At 31.6% G+C, this 16,585-nt stretch overlaps 2 protein-coding genes across 4 annotated transcripts; one reads left to right on the plus strand and one right to left on the minus strand.

Annotated features, from left to right (window-relative positions):
- Positions 1-167: 167 nt before the first annotated feature.
- Positions 168-3,186, minus strand: LOC143625530 (F-box protein At1g10780-like). Of its 2 annotated transcripts, XM_077095843.1 has the most exons (4): positions 3,118-3,186; positions 1,627-2,373; positions 479-759; positions 168-404 (listed from the first exon to the last, which is right to left on the minus strand). In XM_077095843.1, the coding sequence occupies exons 2-4, from the start codon at positions 2,366-2,368 to the stop codon at positions 168-170; spliced, it is 1,260 nt and encodes a 419-aa protein (XP_076951958.1). In that variant the 5' UTR covers positions 2,369-2,373; positions 3,118-3,186. The 2 variants fall into 2 exon arrangements, with proteins under 2 accessions (XP_076951958.1, XP_076951959.1); XM_077095844.1 differs by lacking the exon at positions 3,118-3,186 and having other exon boundaries at positions 1,627-2,428.
- An 11,203-nt stretch (positions 3,187-14,389) lies between these two features.
- Positions 14,390-16,553, plus strand: LOC143625533 (peroxisomal membrane protein 11D-like). 2 transcript variants are annotated; one of them, XM_077095847.1, is made up of 7 exons: positions 14,391-14,608; positions 14,815-14,889; positions 14,966-15,040; positions 15,157-15,237; positions 15,308-15,382; positions 16,029-16,202; positions 16,299-16,553. In XM_077095847.1, the coding sequence occupies exons 1-7, from the start codon at positions 14,417-14,419 to the stop codon at positions 16,332-16,334; spliced, it is 708 nt and encodes a 235-aa protein (XP_076951962.1). In that variant the 5' UTR covers positions 14,391-14,416; the 3' UTR covers positions 16,335-16,553. The 2 variants fall into 2 exon arrangements, with proteins under 2 accessions (XP_076951963.1, XP_076951962.1); XM_077095848.1 differs by lacking the exon at positions 16,299-16,553 and having other exon boundaries at positions 14,390-14,608; positions 15,308-15,414; positions 15,974-16,125.
- Positions 16,554-16,585: the final 32 nt, after the last annotated feature.

Below are 16,585 nucleotides of genomic sequence, written 5' to 3' on the forward strand. Positions count from 1 at the left end.
TTTGTCATACGTCGTATAATAACTTCTTTTTTATCATTTCAAAGTCACATGTCTAAGCATGTTACACTTACAGCCAACAGAACAAAACAGATGAATTGAAGATATCAAAAAACATTAAGATCCAATTATGCAATGAATTGAATAAAGAAAAAACATGGACTTTAGCCTTATTCTATCGAGACTAACTTGTGATTCATGAATCTAAACTTGCAAACCTCCTCAAAAAAATCATCAACGCTGCAATGCGCGCTTCTCATCTGAAGAATCCTGATCTTCATCTTCTTTAAATTGTTTCCAAACTTCACCAACGCCTCGAGAGTGCTCATTTTCTGTTCAGCATTTAACGGTGATCTCACAGTGATCACAACTTCTTCAAGACACGGAATCACAAAACTCGAATCCACCTGAAAAAAAAAGATTCTTTAATATTTTGTGATATATATTATATAACAAGATAATTATATGTAACAAGACTTACACTCTTTAGACTGTTTTTATGGCATAGAGCTGCAAACATTGCACCGTGGATATCGAAAGTTTTGAGCTTGGGATGACTATTGAAGAAGTCAACAAAATTGATTTCCGGGAATGGAAGAAGAGCTTCAAAATCTCCGGTGAATTCGATTTTCATATAAAGATGCTTAACTTCACTTGCAAAGTGAAGCATTTTGCTTACTGCATCCCAAGACCATTGCACGCCTCTAATGGATAATGATTCAAGCGCCATGAGCTTACCAAAGTCAACCATGTAAACTCGCCCTGCAAGCAAATTAACAAATAAGAATCATTATCATATTTGTATATCTATTCATAAATAAATTGGAATGAAGGTGTTTGGATGTCTTCTTCTAAAAGTTTTCTTGCATGTTGAAAAATCTAAGTAATATTATTTCTTATTATGGAATGTTTGGATGTGAGATCTATTTAAACGCGCATCGAAAAGCCCCCAAGATACTATTAGGGCGTGCATAAAACCAAATAACCGACACGTAACCTAGACGACCGATATGCCCAAACCCAATCTACAACCGATGCTTTGGTTTTATGTATTTTATTACCAATTTTCTAGTTCGTTTCGGTTTTGCATGTACCAATAACTGAAAATCCGAACAAACATAACCAAATTTTATAATCGAGCTGCTAACAACCGACTTTTTTTTATTAAATTTTTTGAATTATAATTTTTACTTTTGAATGTTGAGTAATGTGCACCGAAATAATACAGTGTGTAACCAAAATTTTGGACCAAATGTGTAATCATCAATTAATTATTAACGTGAACACAAAGAACGGAACATCTAAACAAATTTGAACATTAATGACAATTTCTGTTATTTTCTTTAACGAAAAAACCTGAAATTTGCTATATAATTAAAGGACAATAGGTGTAATTTACTGAAAATGTTAGACCCAAATTCATTATTTTGGGCCCAAAACCTTTCATCCCAAATGGCAAAAAAAACCAAACGATTTTTAAAAACCCAAAATCGAATTTTTTTTCAGTTTTTTGTTTCGGTTTGAACCCAAAACTGACCCAAACCGGCCCATACACACCCCTAGACGGTATAATAAGAAACACAGGCTAAGCATCAAATATGGAACATATGTCGAATCTTGAATACTTACCGGCACTATTAGCGATCGAAAGATTCTTTAAACAACTGGTCTCTTGAACCTTGATCCAACTAGACCCTTGAATCTCAAGATGCTCAATCTTCGGAGCCTTTAGTGTCAGCGAGCAACTGGCCGAACCATAAAAATCAAGTTTAGAATGTTTAAGCTCAAGAAGCTCAATATTAACATTCCTCAAACCATCACACCCAAGAAGCACAAGATGGGTAAGATTCGGAGTTGACCGAAGCGCTTCGGTCAACACCGAGTCCTCCAACTTTGCTCCAACAATTTCAAGAACATTTAGCTTTTTAAACACATCCCATTTCGGTGCACGCATCATTAACACACCCCAAAGCTTTAAAGACTCCAAGTTTCTTGCAGCTTGAATGCATTCAAGTTTAGACGGGCCGTTGGTAGGGGTATTTTGGTCCACGAGATCATCCATGCGAAGTTCAAGGCTCTTTAAAGAAGTGCCCGTATGCAACAGCCATGAAGCCAGTCCAATGTTGGTAAACCGACAGTAAACTACAAGCTCTTCAAGTCGAGAGAGTGATGAGATCATCTTTAACACAACGGTATCGGGAGTTTGACCATTCGAAAGGTGGTCAAAGATGCTACGAGGGAAGTAAAGCCTCGTAATGTAAGGCGTAGAGTCTTTCCATTTCTTGGAGACACAATTACAAGATGCCACGTCTTTGGCATTGGTTAAGTTTGATATTATGTATTGGACAATAGCATCTGGTAAGGAGTCCATTTTCTCTGAGAACAATTATCAAATATTTGGTGGTCATTTTAAATTTTAATTAAATTAAAGATTCAACGAGCACAACGGTAAACGAACCGAACGTTCATGAATTGTTCGACGGGAAGTTCATTTATGCTCTTATTTAATAAACTAATTAACATGAACAAATTTTGTTCACTTAATTAAACGAACAAACACACGTTTTTCATTTATGTTCATGAGCGTCCGTTTATGTTCGTTTAAATATTAATAAATACGTAAGTAGTTATATTTATATAAATAAAAACATACAAGGGATTCGTTTAAATTGTATGTGTATATATATGCACTTTGTTATATTAGGTCAATTATATCGATTTGTGTTCGTTTATGTTTATTCATTTATGTCCATGAACGTTTGTATCTGTTCATTAAAAATTTAATAAATACATAAGCAGTTATATTTATTTAAGTATAAACATAAAAGGGGTTTATTTAAATTATATTCGTTATGTTTGTTCTATTATGTTCATTTATTCTTGTTCATTTACATTGGTGAACTTTTCGTTTAGGTTTTAAACGAACGAACACGAACATGCCCATTTTCTTAACGAACGAGCATGCCGACATAAATTTGTTCAAGTATATGTCTGTGTTCGATTAAAGTTAAATGAACGAACACGAACACGAACATGCCCCGTGGCCCGTTCGTTTACGTGCCTACTGAATTCTTATCTCTTATGCATACAGAAATAATTGATACAAAATCAAATGCATACCTCAAATGTGCTTAATTGGCTTCTTGCAATAATTCAATATGCTCAAAACCTATCTAAATCCATTGCATCTGTAACAACATAAACAAAAATTCAATCTTTTAATCTTTAAATCCTTCAAAACCCTAACTTTCAAAGATCTGTTAACAAATCTTGATTTTTGACAAACACCCATTAAAGATTTGATCTTGAAACACACTCTTTATGATCTAAAATGCACAAATTACAAATAAAGATTCAACCCCAGATGAATTTGATCATAAAAATACAAGCTTTGACTTTTTAAAGTCAAAGTCTTTATTACAGAATCAGAATATAAGTATTTACCAGACATGAAGATGATGAAGTTTGAAGTGAATGTAATGGAAGTGAAGACACAATTCAAATTTCAAAAACCAAAAGATTCATTTTATGGACCAGATGTGTTAAAAAACCAGATTTAAATAGACTAGTGGCTAACATATGTACATATTTAATGCATATTGTACAAGTTGTATGTTAATGGTATGTCTGGCTTTTGTAGTTATAGATGGAAAAAAAGTAATTGTTTTTCTAAGAAAAAAGACAGATAACACCCTAATAGTTATGTAAGTTGTCAATTCTAGTCCTTCTTGATCCATGTTTTACATCACATAACCGAATACCCAAAATCGTATGTTGTAGTAGATTCTGTCTTTGAAATAGAGGTAAAGTTTGTCGTTTTCTCGAGTTTCATAAATGATACTATTAGATTTTTTCTCGATACGTTTACGTGTTTATATGATTTAGTTTTTAAGTGAATGCATTTGAAGCGGATTCTCTAACCATTATCGTGAATTCGTATTATTTAATGTTTCTACTTAGAGGGTGTTTTCCTTGATACGTTTACTTGTTTATAGGTTTAATTTTAATTTCGTATTTTTGAAGCGAATTCTCTAACGAGTATCGTGAATTCGTGTTAATTAATGTTTCTACTTAGAGGGTGTTTTCCTCGATACGTTTACGTGTTTATGTGATTTAATTCTTAATTGAATACATTTGAAACAGATTCTCTAACGAGTATCGTGAATTCGTATTACAAATCGGTTAATGTTTCTACTTGTATGATCTTCATGACAATTTATAAAAATACAAGGGGTATAGTTGGTAACTATTTTACTTTGGTTAAATATTGAAAATTTATATACAATATCTTTTTATTTAATGTTTAGAATAATGCTATAGTAAGTAAAAGTAGTTATGTTTCAATAGTTGTAAACATACTTTAAACAAAAATAGAAAAATAATTAAACATTGTACTTTAACATTTAAAATGGATAATAATTCACCATTTTTAAACCATCGTATTATATATATGATAAATGATGAGTGAAAATAATATATCGAACCGTGGGAATTGTTTGAAAACATTTAAGAGTTTTTAATTTACCTTCCATATATACATAATAACAAAAAGAAAAATATATATTGCAACTATAAGGTAATAAATTGAAAAAAAAAAGGTGAATAGAGAAGATTTCACTATACAAACTAGTAATGAGTTAGAGCAAGTTATACAATTGAAAACAAAAGATTTAATATCGGGTTAGGTTAAATGTAACAACTCCCCCCCCCCCCCCCTCTCCCTGCGCGGGTTACTTACTGCCCTCTCCGCTCACGTATTTTTATTTATTAATTACTAGCTTTTGAACACGTGTATCAGACGAAAGTTGTCATATAAACAAAATTAATAAAGTCCATTATTTGAAATAAAGACACAAAAAGAGAAGTAAAAAGAATGAAATATACAGTGCAAACAATAAGAATACTAGAATCTTAAATTTACATTCATATGAAAAACATAGAAATGGATTAAATATTGCTGTGAGTTTGAAAAAAGCAGTAAAAACATATCAAACATATTAACAACAATAATAAAACCACAAAAAAAATAGAAGTACATAGAAATGATTTCATACATGTTATATGAAAGTAACCACCATGAAATGTTGTTTTTGTGTGATCCTATTTCGTCTGTTGAAATTGATTATTTGATAGGTGTTTATGAAGTCAACAAAAAAAAGGAATCGACGGTTTTTAAAAAAACGAAAAACTCATATTTATAATTTTTCAGCAAAAAACATGAATTGTAGGACTCCAAATTTTTTTAGGTATAATTAATCATGATTTAATGCTTAAAAGTTTTTTTTGAATGATTACGTTTAGAATATTAAGTTAAAGATTCGAAATTAAATAATCACGTAATTGGAAATTTAAATCATATAACTTAATTAAAACTTTATACATATATGAATTGAGAAATGAAAAGCTTTGCATAATTTAAACTAAATTCATTAGTCCTTATTGTTAAAATATGTTAACCTCTTTAACAAAAACTAAAGTATACATTAGCCACAATTCTATTTTAGATATTAAATGTAAATGGTCATTAATGTGTGCATATCTATTATTTAATAAATAAAGTTTTCTAAATGCCACATATCATCACTATATTCACTCTTACAAAATTTTTCCTCTTCTCTCTCATGCTAAATACATTTCTCTTTTTAATATTTCATTTTCAATTTTTAATAATTTCATCCTAACTTAAAAGAATTAATACCATCATAAATATGTTAATTTGTTTAATATAAAATATATTGCATTAGTTATTAATATTAGATTTTTATAAGTAACCAATACAAAACGGGTGAGTTTCTTAACTGATTATAGTATCAAAGATTGTTCATGTCAAAACAGTTTAAGATTAATATGAGTTTTGGTCCACGACTTGATTTAAAAAAGTAGTCATTTACACCTAAGTTTTGATATAGAAAGTAACAAAGAAATAATTTATGATTTATGAATTTTTCAACAACTTTTTTTTCCAAATTACGTAATATGTATTTTTTTACTGTATAATATATCTTTATATATGTGATACTTTTTTTTGTATTTCATATTATGTTATTATTTAAAAAAATATACTTATTCTAACCCGTGTGCTACACAGGTAACAAATCTAGTCTTCATTATTTTTGTTTATTAGTATAGCAAGATAAGATTTTTCATGGCACGTGTCACCCGTTTACAACATCATTTGTCTCACATTCCCGCCACAGTCCATTTAGAAACCCGTTTCATATACCCCATATCTACTAACCCGAACCACCGTCTATCGTACAAACCCTAAACCATCCTTCCCATAATCCATTCTCTTAAACCCTGCATTTCTTATCATATTATCATTCATGTCTTGACGATCCGGCCACCGTATTCTTCTTATTCGATCAGATCCGGCTATCTTATTCTTCTGTGTCGAATCGATCAGATTTGGCACCGTATTCTTCAATTCCGATCAGAAAACGGTTTTGTTATATCTTGCTCTGGCGGTTAGGTACACAATTCGTTCTTAATTGCTTATTTTTAGGTGTTTTACAAACTTTTTAATGTTTTGGCTTGCCGATTTTGATGATGGTGTTTATAAATATGAAGTTATAGTTATAAATATCCATTTTTTTGTTTACAGGCCTATGCATCTTTAAGTGTTTTACCATTAACCATTGCAAACAAACAGTTTCAACTAATTTTTGGGGACTAGATAAAAATAGGTTGTACGTAGCTTACTATTGATTGATGTTTGTTTATAATATAACTTACTGTTAAAATAATCCATGAATTTTATTATAGTTTGTAGTTTGTTAACACATTATCTGGTCTTTGGTGGTTATATTGTTGGATGGTTAATCTTGATTCATAATTATATAATCTTGTTGTTTATTTTTACTAGCCGAACAAACTCCAGGACAAATTTTGGTTTTGTGTTACCGAAAACATTATTTTTATGCTTCTGGAGTAAAAGTTATATGTGATCACAATTGATTCAAGATTTGATATAAGATTATATTATAAACTTTTTGCATGTGTATAGGTATTACTTCATCCGGGAATTAGTGGGCAATGTTTGAAAATATGTTATTTATCCAACCCAATATGCTTCTTCCTGACTTTACTTTCAGTTTATAATTGCAAGAAAAGCTGTTTTTTATTGTATTTATTAACTTACTTGAGGATTTGATGGTATCTCATACCTTAGGTGTCACATGTGCAACAGTTAATCTAAAGCCATTAAAGCCAATGCATATTTCCATCTCTTTGTTTTTATACATATTGTATAGAAATATGCTATCTAAAGCCATTTTAAGTTAAGAATATACATATTGTAAACAAAATCTAGAACCATGATAGAAAGAATATACACTTCTTTCACAATTTAGGTTCGGATCCCTTAACCACCCTGATTATTATTTGAAAATCCTAAATCAATTTTGTTGTCACTTTCGTTTCTATTATAGATCTCTCAAACCTCATTCCCAAGTTCCAAAATCACCGTCTAAGTACATGCTCGGCGCCATCGGTAACTATTCAATCGGAAGCTTTTATTTTGGCTGGTATGTACTAACGTTGTTCTTCGATTACTGTCATATTTCTGAATTGCTTAATTTCATCTATTGTATAATCTAAACGATTGTGACCATTATAGGTTTAGCCATTTTTATTCATGTGTGTTTCTGATAGTGTAATTTCGATATATTTCACTTTGCATATAGCATTAGGGCAGTACAAATCAGTAAGCTATCTGATGGATTATGAAATGTAACCTAACTATACTGAAATTAGGTAACAGATTACTTTAATTTTGTTCTTCGTGAACTGTTGAATCTCGTTGTGTTACCAAATTATTGAATTGTGCAAATGTTTGCAAATTATTGGGTTACCATTATATACAATAGTGCTTGAATCATAATAATCAAATTTTGGAGTTTTCCTCACCTCTTTGTTCTTCAATAATATATCTTTGTTTCTTGAAACTGATTATGGCTGGTCAACTTGATGAAGCAATCTATATCTATGGTTCTATATGTATACATACTAATAAATAGATCTTTTCCTCGCCACGTGCCACCGTATTAACCCATTTACACTCTCAAAATCTATACCCTATAATTTCATATGCGGGTCCTAGACAAACCCTAAACGATTCTAAATAGCTCATCTTGATTTGTTTGATTACATGATTTATAAATTAGTTATAGGTGAGTTATATGTATCTCTTTTTTCATAAATTGTTCAATTTAGATCATCCAGGTAAAACATGATGTTTTTCCCCTTAAATTTACTATTAAATCACTAAATATTTGCACTGTATTTTATTTGATTCATGATGATTGCTGCATAATTCTTCTTTACCTTTTTAAGTTCATGAAATACATCAGTTGTTAGTACATGACAATTGATGATGATCTTACATTTACTAAATTTTCACCCTACAATAAATTTTTCACCAAATTTTGGTATTTTTTTTGTTGTCTTTACCAAATGTCAACACTTATGAGAGGTATTCTGTTAGTGGATGACCCAGTGAAGAGGTAGGTCCCAGCAGAGCCCAGTTGGACCCGCAAGACTCACCTTGAAGAGGAACGTCTGCGCAGAAACCAACTGGATCCGCAGGACCAACCATGCTCAGAGACGTGACATCCTTACGCGCAGTACGCAAGCTGTTCCCGCAGGAAATGCCTCCCAATGGTGAAGGACTCCGCCTGTCCCCGCAGCCTCGGATACAAGCCATCAGGGAAGGCCACCCGCGCAGCAAGGCTACACGCACAAGGCACTTAGCTCTCAATCATTCAGTGTCACCTGAAGGAATGAGCAAAGCCGGGAACAATCCCGCACAGTGGCGGGAGGGGGAATACTCCCGCCCAAATAAGCCAGTCCGTACGATACAGGAAGATCTTCTGTACTGTACCTGACGAGGTATGGGCAAAAGACCTGACTAAAGATACGACAGCTTATTGACAACAGTATGGCGAGCAGCATCCTCCTGTACTGTATGTCACTATTAGCCGCTGCCTACTCACCAACTCCTGTCATACCACGTGCATAGCCGGCAGTTGGTGGAAAAGGAATAGTATACAGTAGGCCTGGTCACTATCAGCCGCTGCCTACCCACCAACTACCAGCAGGGCACGTGCGTAGGCTACTGTTGGTTGAACAGGATTACTATTGCAGCCGGCCACACCTCCTTGGAAACCTACCTTCGGCTATAAATACCACAAATGGTATGACCATCTCATCTTATCATATCTTACCATATTATCATCATATTATACCTGATATCTGCTCTAGCAATCTCTTAATATACATTTATATTTAAAGAGCAATCTAGTCTGATTCTCACGCCGGAGGGTGGTCACAAGGAGGAACCCCCCCTTCTCAGTGACAAGCTCACGGTGTCTGTTTTGCAGGTTATCAGAAGAACCATCTTCTCTGGGTCTAACCCCTCGTGGGAAACATCTATATAACCCCCAGGTTACTCGTAATCTGCCCGGGGTCCGGTTAGTGTTTCTTCACCCAGCTTCATGAAAGATAATGAATTGCTAAACGGTGATGCTGCAACTTTATGTTTATCAACGATGAAGGTAAGTTGATTCTTTTACAATTAACAAAAGCAAAAACTCTTGAGTTTCATTCCTCGACTTTTCTAGGATCTGTTTCTTTTTAACTTATATTAAATCAATATGGGTTTTTTGTAAGTAAATCCTATGGTGATATCATATCAATATTAATGAACTATTATGTTATTTAGTTAAAAAAAATTAAGCATGAAATAAATTGTATGCGTGTTCTTCACTTTGGTTATTCCAAGGTTTTTTGCTAATGTTAACAACCCTTAAGGTAAATAAAACAGCTCTTGATTATCTTATTTCTGTGTTGAGTTCAATATTTCCTTTTGTTTTTCAGTTTAATGATTATTTTTAACTTATACAATAGGTTTAAAGATTATAATAAAAAAAATAATTCATTTTGGGTTAATTTTTACTTTGAAAATTTTTGGTCAAGTTATAGATTAAATGGATGAGAAAACAAAAGCTCAGAAGCAGAAAAGAGGTATATAGTTCCTTGGTCTCAAAAGCTTCCTTTGATTAGTTCATTGAATCTTTTTTTATGTTTCGCAATTTGTTCTTTGTTTTACAGGAAAATGATATTTTGACATACTCAAGATGATATATGACAGGTAAAAATAATGATTTGAGGGTATTTTTTTTATCATGTTTACTTCTTTTTATACAATTAAAATATCATGTTGACAATCAGGGGCACACAACTCATGCTGACCATGGAATTAATTGGCAGAGGGCCCCCTAGATATGAGTATATGGCTGTTGTTGGTGTATGTGGATGCATAGTTAGAAACTAACTTTCTCATTTCTCTAGGGTGTATGTGTATTATGTACATGGTTGTCTGGTATCTATCTAATTTTATAATATTTGAAATGTGATGCTGAACTTGAATGGTGCAGTTGATCTTATTATTACTTTCCAACTTTGAAACTGTTGATAAATTTTCATGTATTTTATACAAACTGGGTAACATAGTCGGTCAGTTTGAAGAATATTACAATTTAAATTATGACATTGGATTAGTAACAAAATGAGCATCAACGTTTTGATTGAGAACTCAAGTTAGGACCGCAAAAGTCAATGTTTTGTCTATCTAACAAATCTTGGACGAGCTGATATACGAGATGGACCATTGACATATGACATGTTTCGTAATTATCGTTTTTTAGATTTTCTCTTGAATTTAGGATGTTATGTCTAAACTCGATTAACTCCTCATTTTTAAATTAACTTTCGGGTCAAAGAGAAGTAATAAGGTGTTTGGGATTGCTTATTAAGGAGGTGTTTGGGATTGCTTATTTTCACCAACTTATAACTTATAAACTTTTTGAGAAGTAATAAGGTGTTTGGGATTGCTTATATTGTGAGAGAAAAAATTTTATAAGTTACACTTTTACAACTTATTAACTTCATGAAAAGTTATAAGGAGGTAAAATAAGGAATTCCAAACACCCCCTTAGGATGTTATTGAACTACTTTAAAATTACCACTGTTGTCATTGTAGAATTATGATTTATATAAAATTTCAATTAATCAACCCGTGTGGTACACGGGTAAATAACCTAGTAATTATAATATTTAGTATTATTAGTGTCGATGCATTATTATAAAACGATATATGTGTGTGACATATTGATATTATAAATATTAAAATATTTTAATAATATTACAATGTTGATAATAATAAATATAAATAAAAAATAACAACTTAATATTTTTTTAATTTAGTTATTTAGTGAAGACTATTAATTGAAAAAGAATGTTGGATGGACTAATATGTATGTGAATGATGATAAGCGAAACAGTTAATTTAATAAGGTTCAGGGGAGGATACATTTAGTAAAATTAGTATGAGAAAGAGAACGAAACATCTAGCAACACCCTTAAATATATAGCAATGCTTTCAATCCAATAAATGTAACTTGGCCCTTATAAATTCAAAAAAAAAATGCTTGCATTTATATATTCTACGACTTTGTCCACAGGAAATGATTATTGTCGCAAGTTCTCATATTAGTTTTCTAAATATATCACGTCAATGCCACTTATGCCATCAACAATTTTTGGATTATTATAGTTGGATCAAGCCACTAATGTTGCATTTACTACCTCGTTCACCAAACTCCAGTTCGTGGTCGTTAATATTTGAACTGTGATTTAAGTAAGACCTCAGTTGGATCGAGATATTGTACAACGCATTGTATCTTATGAGGGAAAACATAAACGTTAGTTATATTATATAGAACATGTATGACGGAGCGGACCTCATACTCATTATCGGAAACTAAGTGGAAATCATGATGTTGGGGTACATATGGCGCTACTTCCTTAAGTCGATCCAATAATGGAAGAAAAAATAGTCATGGTCAGGGACTGACCCTTCCGTAACAAACTACGACATAACACACAACAAACTAATCGATGGTGAACTACCAAATAACAAATATTTGTCTAACTAAGCGACTGTATGCCACATCATCATAAACCTAAGATTTATATATGTTATCTATGTTATGTTGTAGATTCGTTACATGCTATCATCATTCCCACCTAATCACATACAAGCACTTATCCTAACATCGAAGTATGGTCATAGACATGTACCATGTCTCTCTTTTTGACAAGAGTATCTACTATCTAGTATTGAATACAAGTATCATGAGAAATAGCTTGTCCATTCGTTATCAAAGCTCCAAGATATCTCTCATACTTAGCGATCAAAGATCTCTTATTGCTACTGTGGCTTCTTCCGTTGAACCAACAAAAGGGGTTAGTGAAGTTGAGTTGAAATTCATCGTTTTTTTTTTTGGAAAAATCGGGAACTTCTCTAACTATGGAAAGATCGTGATTATCGTCATCAACGTGTCAGCCACTTTACTAAAAAAATAACGTCCTCGGCTATTTTGTTAAATCTTGATACCGTATAATATTTGGTTTAATATTATTTCCTTTTGAATACCAAAATATGAGTTGGACTATTTTCTTTCTTTCTTTCTTTGTGTTGTATTTTTACTTCCAAAAATAGAGGACCAAACATAACATAACCTTATCATATCCTTTATTTTTCTATATAAAAGAATATAATAAAATAAATAAATAAATAAAATAAAACATATTTCTAAATATCTAAATATATATATATATTTGTGATATGATTTACACGTAGAGACACGGCTGGCTCGGCATATCCGCCTAAATTATTATTATCTGCTCTACATCGATCTTCATCAGGTAATAATAATAATAATAATAATAATCAAACAAATATCTTCACAACTTTCAATTTCATGTTTTTATCGTTCTATTGTTTATGCTAAGTTTGATTGAATCGAACCACTGGTAAATAATAGGTCTGTTTGTCTTATAGTTTTCGATTTCGAAATGGATTCAATTGTTGATTTGACGGATTAAGTAAAGATAATTTGATGTATATAAGTAATTTTATCAATCTGTTGACTTTGATTGTTTGTGCTTTTGGAGGAAACCCTAGCTGTTAAGTGAGCTGTGTATAAACTATAGACAGTTATGAAGTTGTTATAAGTAGGGGAGTGTGTGGTGCGGTTCGGTGCAGTTTTTGGCCAAAACCAAACCGAAAACCAAAACTTCGGTCTTTGGAGTTTTTGAAACTTTTCGGTTTCGGTTTTTTCGGTTTTTGCCATTTGAGCTTGAAAATTTTAGGCTGAAAAAAAAGTTAGACAAAAAATAATGAATTTAGGTAATAATTTTGTTAATTGTAAAATAATAGACTATTATACATTTGATCAAAAATATTGGAGTTATATAGTTATTAAATTTTTATAAATTACTTAATATAAAATATAAAAAACAAAAATTTAGGAATTCTGTTTGGTTTTTTCGGTTTTTTTACATGCAAAACCAAAACTGAACCGTTAGTCTGGTTTTTACAAAAACATAAAACCAAACCTTCGGTTTTTGTTTCGGTTCGGTTTTTTCGGTTTCGGATTGGTTTTTCCAGTTTCTTGCACACCTCTAGTTATAAGATATGATTAGTTACTTTATATTATCTGTTTGAATTCACATATTGTTGAATTATAATTAGTTGACTGTTTAATTCAGTGTTCTGGTTACACTTGAATATATATGTAAGAAACATGTGGACCGGTGTCTGGTACCGAGCGTATTAGTGATTATTTGTGATTGTAATAATGACTAAACATGTAAATTAGCTTCTCAAAAATGCAAGTGAGCAGGTTTTTGAAATTATGAGGTTATTAGTGGTGTTCCGTCTTCGAATCAGCTCAAAACATTCGAAATTCGATTCGGTTCAAATTCTGATATTGGACTTTAAATAGAATTACGAATTTGTGATTTTCGATTTGAATTATAATTATTCATTTTAGTTACTTTTTATAAAAGTAAATTATAATTTTATATATATACAAAAAAAACTTTTAGTTCTAACATCTGGACTTGTATTATTTTACGTTAAAAAATGTTCAAGTTTGTAGTAGATTTGATAATATAATTAAAATATTTTTTTTGGCTGTGTTCGAATCAAAGTAACTCGAATTCAAACCTATATTGAATTTGAATCAAATCGAAATTTTTGAATCTTATTCGATTTCGGATCCAGCTTCAAATTCTAAAAATTCGATTAATTTGATTCAAGTATTTCAAATTCGATTCGTTGGACACCACTGATGTTCATCTATTAACTGTAGTAACATGGATGGAGTTTAATTTCCCGCTAATTGATTAAACCTGATCATACATGTTAACAGTATGCTTGTTGATTGAATTTTGACGGTTGACAGGAAATTATACAATAACTGTTTATGATTGATCATTGAATAGTAACAGGTTACTGTATGCTTGTTAATTGATTATTCCATTGATGATCTTATTTTTAGGAACGATAAAAATGAGTAAACTAGACGTTGCAAGAACAGAACTCGCTCTAGCTGTTCTGTATTTGAACAAAGCTGAAGCCAGGGACAAGATATGCAGAGCAATTCAATACGGGTCCAAGTTCGTCAGTAACGGTGAGCCAGGCACCGCTTCAAACGTTGACAAGTCAACTAGCTTGGCCAGGAAAGTTTTCCGTCTTTTCAAGGTACGATTTATGTATAAATAATTAAACCTTTCTGCATATGGTTTAACATAAGAATTACATAAAAATATATAAAGAATCTGCTTTTATTTTTAATTCGTTTTTTGCAGCGTGTCAATAATTAAACTTTTATGCATATGATTCAACATAGAAAAAAATAGTTATGAATATACAATGAATCTGTGTTTATTTTTTAATCGTTTTTGCAGTTTGTTAATGATTTGCATGCCCTTATCAGTCCAACCGCTCCCGGAACTCCCCTTCCAATTGTTTTACTCGGGAAGGTATGTTTTCTCTTAACTCATAAGTTAATAAGTTCTCTCTTTTTAAAAATATAATGATTTCAAATTTTTGTTGCAGTCGAAAAATGCACTGTTGTCAACTTTCTTGTTCCTTGACCAAATTGTTTGGGCCCATCGATCAGGCATTTACAAGGTGCGTGAGCCTAATTTCCACCTGGATATTATTAATTCATAATAATCTAACGTCCAAAGTGCAAAATGGTATAAAACCGATCAAATATATTAATATATTAATGTTGGTTTTGTTAGAACAAAGAGAAGGCGGAGATAATTGGCAGAATATCTCTCTTTTGTTGGATGGGTTCTTCAGTCTGTACTACTTTAGTTGAGGTATTCAACATTTACACGATGTCGTTTATCATTTTTTTTCTTATTATTAATTGAATTATTGTTTATTCAGTTAGGAGAGCTCGGGAGGCTTTCAAAGTCGATGAAGAAATTGAGCAAGGAACTCAAGGGTACTGATAAATACAAGGTTTGTGTAGATCATCAATCTTATATAAACAAGTTTATACTTTATTTTAGGGATTACTCTATAGAACATTAACCAAGGTTTGAAGTTGTTCCAATCAGGTCACTCCTAAAATCTTTTGTTCCAATCAGGTCACTAAAGTTTCATTTTTGTTCTAATCCTAGATATTTTACCTGGATAGTAGGTTATGTAAGTTTTTTTTTTTAAATAGTTTGAAATTGCAATATATTTTTTTTTAAATTGCGAAAAATTGCAAAAAAAAATGGAAAATTGCAAAAAAAAAACCTAAAAATTTGAAACACAATAAAAGATCTTAATTTTTTGTGTTGCGATTTTCAGTTTTTTTTTTTTTTTTTGCAATTTTTCACAATTATAAAAAAAGTTTTCTCAATTTTTATTAATTTTATCAAATTTTAAAAAAATATTTTGCAATGTCAAATTATTTAAAAATAAAAAAAAACTACAAAACCTGTTATCTAGGTAAAATATCTAGGATTAGAACAAAAAAGAAACTTTAGTGACCTGATTGGAACAAAAGATCTTATGAATGACCTGATTGGAACAAATTAAAAACTTGGTTACTGTTCTATAGAGTAATCCCCTTTATTTTGTTATAACTTATTCGGTTTATTACCTCTTTTGATTGCAGAACGAACAATACCGTGCTAAACTTAAAACATCGAACGAGAGGACATTGGCCTTGATCAAAGCAGCCATGGATATAGTGGTTGCTGCTGGGCTGCTTCAACTGTCACCCAAAAAGATCACTCCACGTGTTACCGGAGCCTTCGGTTTCACCACCTCACTCATATCTTGTTATCAGGTACGCTTATAAGCTATAACCCCGTTTATAAATTAATAATGTGAATTGATTATTTGCAGTTGCAACTTGCAATGATGTTTGATTTGGTTTTTGCAGTTGCTTCCGTCAGCACCAAAGTCGAAGGCGGCTTGAAGCAGATGATGGTGGTTGCTACTTGCTACACAACCTAGATATCGATAGCGTTAAATAATTACTATTCAGATATATCGCAGTCACATACTATGTTTGTGTATGATTTTTTATTGTGTCAACAATTGAAATTATATATGTCGTGTCTGCTTTATTATCCTATCTTGTGTACGCGTTCGACCCACTTTTAAAATTACGATTGCAGTTCATTTGGTGCGCTTAGATTATAGTTTGTTATCGGATGGATTTTACTT

Source organism: Bidens hawaiensis, unplaced genomic scaffold (assembly GCF_021521415.1).
Source record: "Bidens hawaiensis isolate Kalapana, Puna unplaced genomic scaffold, B.hawaiensis_p1.1 tig00004105_1, whole genome shotgun sequence".
Lineage (NCBI taxonomy): Eukaryota > Viridiplantae > Streptophyta > Magnoliopsida > Asterales > Asteraceae > Bidens > Bidens hawaiensis.

Excerpts from the sequence above, each read along its gene's own strand:
- LOC143625530 (XM_077095843.1), bottom strand. The coding sequence starts at position 2,368 with ATGGACTCCTTACCAGATGCTATTGTCCAATACATAATATCAAACTTA. Across the intron at positions 760-1,626 it reads TTCGATCGCTAATAGTGCCG|GGCGAGTTTACATGGTTGAC; the intron begins GTAAGTATTCAA and ends ATTTGCTTGCAG. Across the intron at positions 405-478 it reads ATAAAAACAGTCTAAAGAGT|GTGGATTCGAGTTTTGTGAT; the intron begins GTAAGTCTTGTT and ends TTTTTTTTTCAG.
- LOC143625533 (XM_077095847.1), top strand. The coding sequence starts at position 14,417 with ATGAGTAAACTAGACGTTGCAAGAACAGAACTCGCTCTAGCTGTTCTG. Across the intron at positions 15,383-16,028 it reads AGGGTACTGATAAATACAAG|AACGAACAATACCGTGCTAA; the intron begins GTTTGTGTAGAT and ends TTTTGATTGCAG. Across the intron at positions 16,203-16,298 it reads CACTCATATCTTGTTATCAG|TTGCTTCCGTCAGCACCAAA; the intron begins GTACGCTTATAA and ends TGGTTTTTGCAG.